The sequence below is a fragment of the Cottoperca gobio genome, chromosome 16 (assembly GCF_900634415.1).
Source record: "Cottoperca gobio chromosome 16, fCotGob3.1, whole genome shotgun sequence".
Taxonomy (NCBI): Eukaryota; Metazoa; Chordata; class Actinopteri; order Perciformes; family Bovichtidae; genus Cottoperca; species Cottoperca gobio.
This window is the reverse complement of record NC_041370.1, coordinates 7,490,018-7,504,076: the sequence shown is the minus strand read 5'-3', so window position 1 is coordinate 7,504,076 and position 14,059 is coordinate 7,490,018. Positions and strand designations below refer to the sequence as shown.

Below are 14,059 nucleotides of genomic sequence, written 5' to 3'. Positions count from 1 at the left end.
TTTAAGTCAAAAGCGTCTAAAAAAAACTCATTTCTACGAGTAGCTGCGCAGCACCAAACACAGACAGACACAGTTGCCGACTATCTGGTTGGAGCATTTCAGATCTAGACTATAGATATTTCCCTCGGAGTTGGTAGAGGCCAGAACCAAGTTAAAGAGAGGGAATGTAACCTTCCATTACTCAAGTTGCCAAGTGAATGATAAACGTATGCGCCATAAAGAAAAACAAGACTGGATGTGTAAATAATAACCAGTTTTCTACTAAGCATTTCACCATATCAAGTCTAAGTGGTTATTTCTGAAAGATCGTTTCGCAACGTAAATGAGCAATTGGCTTACTTAGGCATCTCTTCAACCCAATACATGAGGTGAGGACATCCACATCTGTGAGGATTAACCTTAATTCTAAATAGCTGCATTACTTCAGGGTTTTATAATACTAGCCACAGCAAAATGAGGTTCATGCGTGGCACTGGTCCTGCTTTTGTCTATGTCCCTTTTGCTTTAATACTTTATCACAAACACTTATGGTTATGCAAGGTCCATAGTTTTTGGTTTAGAGGACACTGTGTGTGTCTTCACAAGCACTCGAAGAAAGAAAATCCAGTAACAACTTGTTACGATGACGTAATCCTAGTCATTGCTGTGGATCAACAACCCTGTCGGATAAACAGCAATTTATGGGCCATTTTGTGTGTTTTTTGGCTTTTAACACTCTTATTGTTTGCCCCCTTTGATTTTGTCCCTTTTAAAAAAAAAACATCATGTTTTAAGCAAGAGAAAAAATAGTGTGTCACAAATATGATAATTCCTTTTCTCATTTTAAATTTCAAGAGTATAGCACCCCATAGAAAAAAAACTCTTTCTAGCTTCAAACGCACTCCAGGGGATCCAGCGTTAGTCTTGGCTACTCATAATTTCATTGATGGAGAAGAGTTAAATGCACTGTTTTTTGACATTTCAGACTTTCATTTCTTATAAACTTAAAGATTGTTGTTTATAAGAATGTGCACAGCACAGCTTTTTGCTGAGGAACTAACTTTTCTTTGACATCTTTCTAATCGCTATCTATCTATATTTATTTTCCTTAGGAAAAGAGCACATACTTAGGACTTGTAGCATCCCAGCTCTCACGCGTTACTGGACGGTCATTTTTGGAGAGTGGTACCCCTTCACCAAGCCATGTCCGCACCAGGGAGCTGGTTGCGGAGGGGGAAGATCACAACGCTCCTACGCCTCAAATCACGCTTCCTCCAGAGCCATAACATCCTGGCCCATGGAGCTGTACAAGGATCGCAGAGTATGTCACCACCAACTACCGCACCCTGTGTTCTTGCTGGCCCGTGCTGAGTGTCAAGAGCAACGGAAGGTGCCCTGTGCATTAGTGCTATACTGCAGATCACATGAAAAGCTAAGGTAGAGACAACCTCTGTGTGACTTCATTCATCATTCACGCGTTTGTGGAACTGAGCATAAAAACAAAGCTTTTTTCAAGCCTGTTAGTTATTTATTTTCTGCTGTAATGTGTACAGCATAAAATATAAAGGATTGCAAAGCGCGTACATGTGTATAATAAAGAACAATAAGTAGTTCTCTTCTTTTCTCCAGGACTTTCTGTCAGACATGGCATGTGCGAGGTTGACAGATTCAGCGGCCGAGAACACCTTATCTCAAGAGAAAACACTCTGGCCACCAAGCTCGAAGAGTTACCTCAAACCTGATTGGACATAATTACCGTGTCAAGATGCTATAGGTGATCCAGACACTGGGCACTTATGTGTTGAGTTTGTCAATTTGAAAGGATTGAAAATTCAGGAAATTCACTTTGAATGAAAAACTTTTAACTAAAGGAAGAATTCCTCCCCAGATAAAACTGTGACTCACTCACTTTCTCTCTCCTGTGCCTCCCTTGAAAGAGTAAGCTTGTGTTATTGTGTCAATTCTCTGCACGGAGTGTGATTATATTGAGATTATTTTGATTAGCCTAGTGCAGCTCAAGTGCCTGATTCTGTGGGATCAAGAAGCCAGCTATTCTGTTAAGAAATACAGCTCCCCTAAAGAAAGAGAAGGGACTAAAACGATATTTACTCATTAGCCCTTTTCTTTAAGATGTTTTCATACACATTTCAAAATGTTAACAATAAAACTTTGCAATTTGGAACTACGTGGTCCCCCACCATACTCCGAATACGAACAGACTTTGAAAGGATAGGCAAGATGACTGTCAGTTTTGTAATGGTTAGTGGGAAAGAAATTTATAACACATAATAATAATAATAATATAAAATACTAAGCTGAAACTGCTTTACTAAAATTGAACCATCTAGTTAAAGGTGGCAAACACAAGTTTATTATTATAATATACAATAAAGAGAATTTCAATAATAACAGAGGGAATTTGATTAGTAAAACAAATAATTCCGTAACATCAGTCAAAGCAAAGCTACATACGTAATACTTAAAAACAGGATTAAAAAAACTTAAATGTAATTTTATCAATTCCAAAAGGACTAGAGGCTCAGATGAGGGCGGTGCGCATCTTTTACTTTAAACAGCAGCTGTACTAAATATCAGTGCAATAATAAGGAACCACAACACGATGAATCACGTTTCTTTTGCATCAAGGAGAGGCAACATATGTCCTGACTTTGTACATTTCTAACTAGACAATCAGGCTTTGTCATTCGCATTATGTACCTAGCATGTTTAACATTGTATTGTGACAAACCCCGGTTTTTATCCATCAATTTAGTCTGCTTTTCCAATCCAATTTAAATGTTGTATTTTAAAATATTTGTTCTTTCTCCTCATTTAATTTCAAGTAGTTGTAATATTTTTTTATTTTTTTTTCCTTTTGTAACTATTTGGTGTTTTGTTGTTGTTGTTGTTTTTGTTGTTGTGGTTCCCGCTGCTGCTTTATGTATAACACACGAATGATCTGATGATTTCCACCATTTCAGCACCATTTAATAATGAAATACCATTTGTAGGGGAGTTCATAATGGCCTTGTATGGCCAGAGGAAATTGCGATTGTACCCCATGAGACACCACCCTCTGGGCTCCCAGACCACCACCAATCCCCGAATGTGGCTGTGACTAGCACCTGCAAACAGTGTTAACTCCCCTTGGTGATAGTTATGCATGCATTGGTTTGATGTGTGTCTATTCCTCTCTCTGTTTTAAAGATACATGAGACTTCAATTATTTCCGGGGAAGTGAAGACACCTCTGATCTCCAACTTGGTTTTTTTGATCCTGACATGTGGTATATCCACCCTTCGCAGTGTTGTTCCTCGAAGCAAAGGAAAGTTTTTGTCTCCTGGAGGAGTGCGTGTGCTGAGAGGGGTGGGAGACATCGCCGACCGCCTCATCATTGGTTCCTCTGCTTGCCTTCACTTTCCGTGTCCTGCAACATTTCTCCCTCGCTCTTCACCTCACCCGAGTATCCGACGACAGAGTCCGTCCCGCACGGCTCCCCTCTCGCGAAAGTATTGCAAAACCTGGGCTAACTTCTCCAAGTCCGTTTTATTTTATTTTATTTACGCCTTTACGTTTTGTATCCATCATAATCCTACACTGGTATCTTACCAGGCTTAACACAATCATTTCATCAAAACCTTGAATTAAACAAACCTAAAAGCACAAATCTCTTCTCGTAGTCAAGAAAAAAGCCTTATTTTGGTTTCTTTTCAGCATAATATAAAATACTGAAGTATTTTTAAATAGGTTCATCTTCCTTCCTTTAATTTATATTAAAATCATAATAAAAAATAAAAATTTACAAGCTTGACTAAGACAATGTCACCAAAGTAAATGTCAGTGTCATCTGCAACAGGCAAATAATTAAGATTATAATGTTTTGGTCTTGACAAGATGGCATTGACATAAGTACAATTTCTGTTGCAAGAAACAACATTTTTGACTCCAGTTGACATTAATTTCACCCTCAGTGTTGCTCCCTTGTTTTTCTAGTTTCCAATCTTTTTTCTTTCAACCCTCCACCGGCTTACTCCTTCCTGGCCCCTTTCCCCTTCACGTTCCCACTGCAGTTTGGCAATAAAGAGGATACTGTGTTTCATGAATGATTTTTTAGAATGGAGTGGGGCGTCCCTTCAACATTTCTGTACGAGATCTCTAACCTGACAGTGGTCAGCAATGCAAGTGCGGCTTTGATGGGATCCATCGCCTGGGCAGGGAGCGTCCATACTCCACATCTCCTCTGGGAGGTCATATCTCAGCTCGCAAGGTAACCCAAACATGACATGAGAACGACAATTTATCACCTGAATTCTTTTCCAAATACTACATGTTTTTGGACACAAAGGTTCTAGACCGTATAATATTAATGCTATTTTAGGAACATTATTTTTATGTAACTTTCCATTTTCTTTGTCCCTTTTTATTTTGTTTTTAGATTTCTCATCTTTTTACACAAGATTTCTCGAAGTTTTTAGGCACATTGAGCTTTTTCATATTCATTGTTTCTTATTTGGGTAATGCTGCTAATATGTTTAATATTTTGTGCCATACGTATGTACACCTACTTATAGCCTCTCATTAAAGAACAATGCTACAAATATAAATATAATGCAGTCCTAAATTCAAACCACCAGGATTACTCTTAAATTAAAATTAACATGATCCATATATGAGTGAACACCTGTCTGACAAACCAAGTCATATTTAGTTAAAAGAAGCTGTTGCCTTCAATAGCATTATTTGTATAGTTGTTCATTTATTGTGTTCCACCCTTGGTATATCACTTCATGTTTTATTACAGTAACCCAAACTCAGACTGATATTTAATTCATAATTTCCAACAAGTTGGTCTTATTTGGTCTCAACCGTTCTCTCACCCAACTTTCTTGCTTAATGAGTCTGTGAGTCCTTTTAATCAAGCTGAGCTGTCATTAACTTAGGTGGAGGTGGCGTTGCTTTTATAAAAAAACATACATTTGATTAACTCAAATAGTGATTTTTTAAATCCGCATAAAACCAGCCAAACTGGTTTCTTTGAACAACTGATGCATCATCAAACTGGGTTTCCTTTGCCACGCCTCCGCATGACATCATAATGGCATTGCGAACCACACCTCCAGAGGCGCCCCCATCAGAACAGACAGGTGCGAGAGGCAGACGCCAAGGCCTGTCCCGCCGAGCCTTCACAGAGGCATCTCATCCGAGTTCCAAATCTCATGATTAGGGATCTTAATAGGTATCTATGTTAAACACTGTTGTTGTTTTTTCTTTACTATTACAAGATGAAGGAACCTTGAATAGATTCACATGTGGGGAAAGAATTTGCATGATTCTAAATTACTTCTCAGTCTCCTCTTCTTCGAACCTATTGTTGGCCTTACTCACTGTTTCTCCAGCTCTATAGATATACTTCACTCACTTGCCGTGCACCCACCTCGCCGAGGGGTCTTGCCATCCGCCCCAGATGAATTTTCAGGAGGACCGTGACCACCTCCACCCGAAGCTTCCTCCTAAGACATGTTTTACGTATCACGTCCTCCCTTGGCCGCGGATCCATCCCGGCCTACTGCAACAAGCAGCTCGACATCACAGAACTCAGACGCCTAAGGTTAGTTTTTCGTCATACTAACTAGGGGACCTCATCACCCCCTACTAGTCTATTTTTATACAGTGAGGTAGTATAATGTGCATGTTAGTCATACTTATAAGACTCTGCCATCGTGTGATCGAGGCTGTAGTATATCATGACATCTGCTTTTTTTTCACTGATTCACCACGCAAACTCTCAGAACGGTAATTTCCTGGGGAAATACTTTGAGGCCATCCGTATCCAGCCTCGCGGTAAAACACCCCACCACCCTCACCCACCAGATCATCCGTGCCACGGACATGATAATATTGGAGCAGATAGTCGCATTCATATCCTTATTATTTCGGTGCTCCATGTCCAATAAAAGCGTATCTATGATGGACCAGCCAGGATTCCCGAATTGAACCGCGTGTTCGAAACCATCATCGGTGGACCATCGCAACTCCTCCCCAGGCTCCATCGTCCAGGCAAATGGGCAGCTGTCTGTAGGGCTGGAGCAGCGGAGGCTGGGCGGCCTGGGAATCGGGCCTGAGCACCATCGCGGGGCCGTTGGAGGTTGTCAGCATGGCTCTGGGCGGCTCCAGCCTGCCGGGCGTCCTTCGGCCTGAGCCAGCTGAGTTGCCAGATAGGGCAACACCACCGACTCGCTATCCCCGCAGCAGCAACAGCAGGCCGCCGCCATGACGCTAATTACCCCTCTTTCCTCCAAATCCCCTCTTTCACCTTGCGACTGCTGATGGGCTCAACAGCAACAGCTCCATCACCATCACCCGCACAGCCGGCTCACCTCACACCCCTGCTCCTGGCCCTCAGAGCCCGATCCCGTCTCACCAGACCTACTTGCCACACAGTTCGCCCATGGGGGTTCCTCCTCGCAGTGAGGACCTGTCCACCCTCGGACCATCTGTCTGTCTGTCTGTCTGTCTGTCTATCTATCTGTCTGTCTGTCTGTCTGTCTGTCTGTCTGTCTGTCAAACAACAATAGACAGATATATATATATATATATATATATATATATATATATATCTGTCTATTGTTGTTTATTTTACACTCTCTGAGTCACTCACAATTAAAACACTGCACCATCGCTGTTTTTCTGCCGGGCGATGAAAAAACATCCCCTCTCTCTCCATGGCAACCAGCAGACAGCCATATGGCGGATGTACAGACCATAATGAGTCAGTGGGAGATTTGCTTAATTATACCTCCTCTGTATCATGTACATGGATGTAGCAGCACCGGCGTTCATCAGGCACAGCAGCACAAGAGTTACTTGGATCATTTTGAAAGGGAAAATATCCTCAGAGTGGTTCGGTACGGAGGGCGCACACGTGCTGTCCTAAACCCAAAGATATTCACTTTCACGGTCACATAATATGAAGAAGAGCAGTCACTCATCAATATTGAGACGCTACAACGACAGAATGTTTGATGTTTTGCTTTAAAAATCACATAATAGATTGTCAAAATAATTGGCAATTACTTTTCTGTCTGTCGTCAAATGAATTAATCCACTGATAGTTTTAAGCTTTAATTGTGTCCATCCAGTTTATCTATAAGCCCCCACTGAACAGCTACAGCCAAGACAAACTCAAACTTCCAATGTGAACAAGGTCATCTTGATAATTTAAACACAGGGCAACAGTGCACTCAGGAGAGCGCTAAAACATTTCCTGAGCCAGGTGTCTGACGAGGTGCCTTTCCACATGATTTATTCATTTGGGAAGGTTGTGGATGTCTATTATCAGCGTCCGGTCTGAGGAAAAGTCAAGAGCTGAGGTTGAAGTCGAGGTTGTTGCCGTATCCACAGCTCCTGGTGTACTCTGGATGTTTTCTGCCAGGCATGACAGCACACATCTGCAGCTTTGATCATTAATATCTCTTTTTTTATCTTTATTTATCCAGAGAGAGTTCACTGAGAACACATGCTCTTTTTTTTTCAACATAGACTGAAATATATGCAGCCATAAACAAGCCTCTGAGCTCCCAAACAGGCTCTAAAAGACTGATATATGTTTTTGCACATCTTTTTAAAAGAATTGCTTTGTACTGATTGCTCATGCAAACACCCAATGTGTCTCAGAGTTTCCTTCCCTTACAATACCGTAGGTCACCCTGTCATATAACTCATAACACATAAATATTCTATATGTCTTCGCCTCTTACTGACTGAGTTGTCCTCTGATGACCTAAATGCAATTTAGAGCATTTTCTGTCCTGCAAAGTATAATTTCTCTATATTTTAATTGTCAACTAATGTGTTCTTTTTCAATTAATATATTAATGTAATTGTTTAGCCTATAAAATGTCACAAAATAGTGGAAATTGCCAGTCATTTTTTTCCCTACAGCTATTAATTGTTTTGCAATTAGATAAAACAGAAGAAAACAGCAAATCCTCACATTTCAGATGTTGCAACCGGCACATTTCCGATAAATTATTGAAATGATGATCAATTATCAACATTTCTGCTGATTCTTTTTTTGTCAGATATATTTGGATCCTTTTTTAGCCTTCAATTAGCATCAAGGCACTGTAACATTAGATCGATTCATCTGCTGATCATCTTTCGTGTTAATCCATGAATCGTTTAATCCATGAAATGTTAGAAATGACGTCTTCGAATGCCTCGCTTTGTTGGATTTACAGACCAAAAATCCAAGGTCTTCAAAAAAAAAAGAAAAAAGCATAAAATCCTCTCATTTTAGAAAAGCTGGAAGCAGCACCATGTTTGACATGTTTGCTTGATTAAATGGCTTCTAAATTGTTGCAGAATAATTTTCTGCCAGTGGACTAATTGATTAATTGACTCTTTGTTTCAGCTCTATTTCTTTGTGTGACGTTGGCTGTCAGACATGTTCCGCTCTAGTTCACTGCAGCGATGCACAAAACAATATCTCTAAAGTTAAAGTATCGTATCTGCTAATTCAATCCTTGTTTCTAGTCTATCATCAGTGGTGCTTAGGTGGTTTCCTCAGATTTGAGGTTCATCAGTCCTGGCGTCTTGTATACGATTTGCAAGGTGTGTGTGTGTGTGTCTCTCTCTCTTCCTGCACTCCCAGCTCCCCACTTGAGACCTTGCATGGACCTTCTTTTACCTCCAGCGCTCTCGCTCTCTTCTCACTCCTTCTTTCCACCCTCCTTTCCCTTCTCTTCCTTTAATCCACTCTCACTTTCATCCTCTCCCAAAGGATCCACTGTTTACATAATCAAAGTGATTCATCTGAGAGGTCTTCTCTCCAGATCCATCTCCCAGTCGTCCCTGCTCTCGCATCCTCCCATGACCTCCCCCACTCTCTCTTTCTCTCTCTCCTCTGTATTCCCCTCAATCTGACTCATTCCTTTGGGTCTATTTTTTATCCCGCCCCCCCCCCCCCCGGTCCCCTATATGTAATCAGTTCACTGTTGATGAACGTATATGATTGAATGTAGACAAAAGCAGTGCGAGCCAGGGAAGAAGCTGGAGTCGGACGCAGCACAGAGGACATACAGTATCTTTTGTTTCTATTCCTTCTCCTCATTCCCATCCTCCCTTTTCTTCTCTGTGGGGCTTCGCCACACCTGACCATCCGTTCTCAATCTCCGGTTAGACTCACGTGTCCTATACGTCTATTTTCGTGACTGTCTGTTGAGCCCCTACTCTGTGGTTTTACATGCGTCTCTGTGTGGAAGAAAGTGTGAGCATGATGCATGAGCTTTAGTGGAAGTTGTTAATCAGGATTAATGTTATTATTATTAAGAATCTTTTAAATGTTTTACCTGGAGGGGAAATACTGGATATATCTGTAAAGACGGTAATATAAATACAGATTAAAATTAAGATATCTGCTTCATTTTATCGGCCAGACATCTTTCATTTATGAATTATCAAACTGGTAAAATAGACAAAAATGTGACACATTGGGGGAAATAAAAATCCTTTTGATCGTGTGTGTGACTATGATACGTGCAATTATTTATATTTCAAACAGGTTATAATGAGCATTTCAGAGTCAGAGTCACTTTGCTGTCCATGCCATCTACTGGATGTTCTACTCTGAACCTAGTGCTATTAGAAGTCTGATCAGTCCGTCCACTTTAAGGCCTGTTCAATTATTTACAATGGTAGTTTCAACAGTTCATTCTTTTTCATCGCCTGAAGTACAGCGTCTACTCGTCTCTCCTTCTGCCTCTTAGCAATACAAGTTTAATATTGTAGCTTTGATTAATCACTTGCTGTTTAATTGCTGTTTTTGTACTAGGAGCTTATTCCTGGATTTCCATGTGCAGAAAACAGTATGAATAGTTGACATGTTCACCACATTAAATATGGAATATATGTTGTGTAATTTGTTGATATCAAACACTGCAAACAGACACTGTTATCGGCTTAGTGTCTTTTCCTCTTGGCCCTAGATATTCACAACATATTGAGGATGTGTTAATAGCCCTCTTTATAGTTTCAACATACTCTGCAGCCCTTTTACGGCTGCAAAGATGCTATGGTTTAGAATTATCACACACTTTTTATATATTGACAACATACATTTCTGGCAGTTTCACAGAAGGGAAGTGTAATGCAGCCCTTCAATAAAAGAGCCTCCCCCTCTCCACATGTAACCACAACTATCACTCCTCACAGGACCCGTTTGATGCAGAGCTTCAAAGAGTCCCACTCCCATGAGTCTTTGCTGTCTCCCAGCAGCGCTGCCGAGGCGCTGGACCTCGCTCTGGACGAGGACGCCGTTATCAAACCTGTCCACTCGAGCATCCTGGACAAGAGTAATGCTTTGAGGTGGTGAGAACTGAGCTGCACGGTGTGGACAAAACTACAGCACACTCACACACAAAGTGCAGTGTACAGAACGGTAAATAGCACCAAAGAATCCTGACAAGTGACAGTGATGTGAAGGAGACTGTGAATTGAAAGTGTTTTTACATGTGATGAATGAAATACACAAGGACATTGAATTGAGCCCTTAATTAACAGCCCCTAGTCTGTGTTCACGTCATGTTTCCATTAGTGGAGCATGACAGAGGTCAGAGTGAATACAAGACATTATTTTGGCGCTTTAGATGCAGTCTCCATAGTTACTAATGGCTGTGGTTGTTGAATTTACCATTGGCTATAACCTCAGGTGACTACGGCATCGGGAACCAAGTGCCTTTGCGTGTCGCTTCAGCTGCAGAGAGAGGACAAATGGACTCGAGAACCTGCAGAGAGCTGTCAAGCCCAACAAGGTGAGGGGAGAGAAAGGGATGCGGTAGAGGAAGAAAAAAAAAAAAAGGATGATCCCTCTGTCTGTGTGTCTCTCTCTCTCCTCCCCGTCTCCCGTTGTTGTCTGTTTTCAATGAGAGCGCACCGCTTCATGTCTCTGTGTGAACTCCATCCTCGTGTCTGTGTGTGTCTATGTTCAACAATTTAGTCGCTTCTCCTCGCAGAAATATTAAAGCTGCACAAGGGGATGTTGCAGGGTGGAGGATCCAAATTGCTGTTTTTGAAAGAACTTTGATATCCACAAACCAGGTAATGTGATGTCAGTAAATTGCACACATCGGGCTCATGTTTGCCAACTCAGCATGTCTGTGACACTTGATACTGAAGGGACACAAGGCAAACAGATTGAATACTGATGAGTCCAGGTCCTTTTCTCACTGTGGGACTCGTGCAAGAACCACTGTGGCACTGTAGCGATTTATGAGAGTTTTTGTGAATCTGACTTTGAACACTCGAACAAACAAACCTAAAAATAAAAGTGGTTGAGGATGAGAATATGAAAATGTTCTTGCATAAAGCCCAATGTCAGTTTGTTCATATCTGATTACAGATTGCAGTTTATTGGATGCAGCTCTACTGTATGATTTAAGCACATTTGATGGGGAATTTTCACATAAAAAACAAACAAAGCTTTCCTAGTGCAGCTTTAAGGTGCAGTGACTGTATTTCCATCCTCACAGCTTAAAATAAATTAAATTATTGGCTCAAAAAAACAATATGCTAATTTTCAGCCAGATTACCAAAGTTTGTAAAAGTGTCCCATATCTCCCCTCACTGTTATAATAAAAAACGAAATAACTGGCATGTGAGATATGTAGCTTTGATGGCAACCAACCAGGGACTAAGAGTTATTAAAGCAGACTGAGATGAAGCATTGCCCGAGCTGAATGCCTCGTCCAGATGCTCAGGCCGTGGGGGTCCTGGCTGAGTCACGGAGCTCCAAGGACTCCACACAGGGGCTCTCTCCAAAATCGTCCCCCTCCTACCCCTGAACAACATGCACTGTGTATCTCAGACCAGATGCATCGTCAGAGATAAGACTCACTGCCGAGACAAAGATTATCGTTACGCTTCTTAACGTCCTGGAGTCGATTAAATCACTCCTTGAGCTTCAATTGTTTGTTTGTTTTCAAAAGGAGAGCAGCCACTTCAACCTGTTTTCATGTTTTAATAGTTTTTTAGTAGTCAAATCGACATCTCACTGAAACAAGGGAAGATGTAACATGATATCAAGGCGGAGGACTCGAGCCCACGCTGGTGCTGCTGCACTGTATGTGCACTAGCAAACAGAGCCACCAGATGCCCAGCCCGTTCAAACTCAGACGTTTGGAATTAAGTATGCCTTGTGTTGGCACTGATTATCAAAGAGCATACAAATGGAGAACTTAAAAACTGTGTATCTAGCTGATGCTCACATATTGAGTTGTCTAAATTAGGACTTCAATAGTCTGAAGCAAACAGGGGGCTAACAACAATGGCATTTAAGCCCAATTGAAATGACTCAGAAACATCAGTCTGCAATCAACACAGCACTCTCTCCTCCCATGGGGGAAGTCAAATATAGCTTGGGCTTTGCGATCATGATTAGGAAGTGTAGCTGTCTACAGAAACATTCCCACCACTGTTTGTCCCTCGTCTTTGCAGCACATGTGCATTGTGTCATTTGTGTCTTTCTACCTTTTTAAGTGGATTAATTTGTTTGCCAGTGAAACTACTCACCTACTCTTATCTCTTCACATTTTCTGCTGTCTTTCTTGCTGTGTCCCTGTCATGCTGTCGTCTGTCTATTCAAGTCCAGAGTTGAGAGCATTTTTATCAAGTACAGCCTCCACAGTAGATCAACCGTCCTGTCATTTACTCCTGCAGGCTGACCTGCTGTTGCTCTTTAATCACATACGCTGTCTCTGTTGTCATACCTCTAAACTTTTTTTCTTTGCTGTTTGTCATGTTTTCCCCCACATTGTATCACCGTCTCTCGTAAAGCTTTTTAATGACAGTAGATGCACTTGACCTTATTTGACCTGACCTTATCTCCACGCAGGACAACAGTCGGAGGGTGGACAATGTGCTCAAACTGTGGATCATCGAGGCCCGCGAGCTTCCAGCCAAGAAACGCTACTACTGCGAACTTTGTCTGGACGACATGCTGTACGCGCGCACCACCAGCAAACCCCGCACAGATACCGTTTTCTGGGGCGAGCACTTTGAATTCAACAACCTGCCAGCTGTCCGCAACCTCCGCCTTCATCTATACAAGGAGACAGACAAGAAGAGACGCAAGGTGACACATAGATCTAAGGGTAACATGGAGGTGTGAAAAAGGCTAGTTTAGAAGCTCTTTAGTAATATTTTGTTTATTTTAGCAGATGATTTTATGGGGATAAAATGACTCAATCCCTCCAACATACCTTAAAATCAATTCTAAAGTGGCTGTATTTGATCATTTTTATAATAAAATGAATCTTATGACAATGTGAAAACAATGAGACAAAGTGAACCTAGAGAGAATTATAACCTCATTCTGTAGATCGCCTCAGCGTTCAACCCGCAACTTCACTGTTTCGTTTGACTCTGGCGCTCTCATGGTGTCGTTTTAGCAAAAAGCTCTAAAAAACTCATTTACAGTAGCTGCTCAGCACCAAACAGCAGACAGACACAGTTGCCGACTATCTGGTGGAGCATTTAGCAGCTCTAGAGCTATAGATATTTCCCTCGGGAGTTGGTAGAGGCCAGAAACAAAGTTAAAAGAGAGTGAATATTAGACTTCCATTACTCAAGTGGCCAAATGAATGATAACGTTGCTCCATAACAGCTGGATGTGTAAATAAGAAACAGTTTTCTAACAGTTTCACCATATCAAGTTCTAAGGTGGTGATATTCCTGAAAGATATTTTCGCAAACGGAAATGAGCAATTTGGCTTATTAGAGCATCTCTTCAACAAAAACATAGAGGTGAGGAAATAACACACTGTGAGGAGTTAACATTATGCTAAATAGCTGCATTATCTTTCAGTGGTTTTATAATAAAATAGCCAAAAGCAAAATGAGGTCTGCGGTGGCACTGCTTTTGTCTATGTCATTTGCTTTAATAGCTTTATAACAAAACACTTATGGTTATGCAAGGTCCATAGTTTGGTTTAGAGGGACACTGGTGTGTCTTCAAAAGCAGCTCGAAAGAAAGAAAATCCAGTAACAATTGTAATTGATGACGTAATCATTGAGTCATTGCTGT

The 14,059-nt window shown here is 41.2% G+C and overlaps 1 protein-coding gene across 1 annotated transcript in view; it reads left to right on the top strand.

Annotated features, from left to right (window-relative positions):
• Positions 1–3,001: 3,001 nt before the first annotated feature.
• Positions 3,002–14,059, top strand: part of LOC115021005 (ras/Rap GTPase-activating protein SynGAP-like) — a 40,617-nt gene continuing 29,559 nt past the window's right edge. The window contains exons 1-7 of the mRNA XM_029451117.1: positions 3,002–3,093; positions 3,285–3,488; positions 4,094–4,246; positions 6,319–6,456; positions 10,192–10,347; positions 10,733–10,790; positions 12,869–13,108. Of these exons, the coding sequence (XP_029306977.1) occupies positions 3,002–3,093; positions 3,285–3,488; positions 4,094–4,246; positions 6,319–6,456; positions 10,192–10,347; positions 10,733–10,790; positions 12,869–13,108 (1,041 nt within the window). The remainder of the gene's footprint in view (positions 3,094–3,284; positions 3,489–4,093; positions 4,247–6,318; positions 6,457–10,191; positions 10,348–10,732; positions 10,791–12,868; positions 13,109–14,059) is intronic.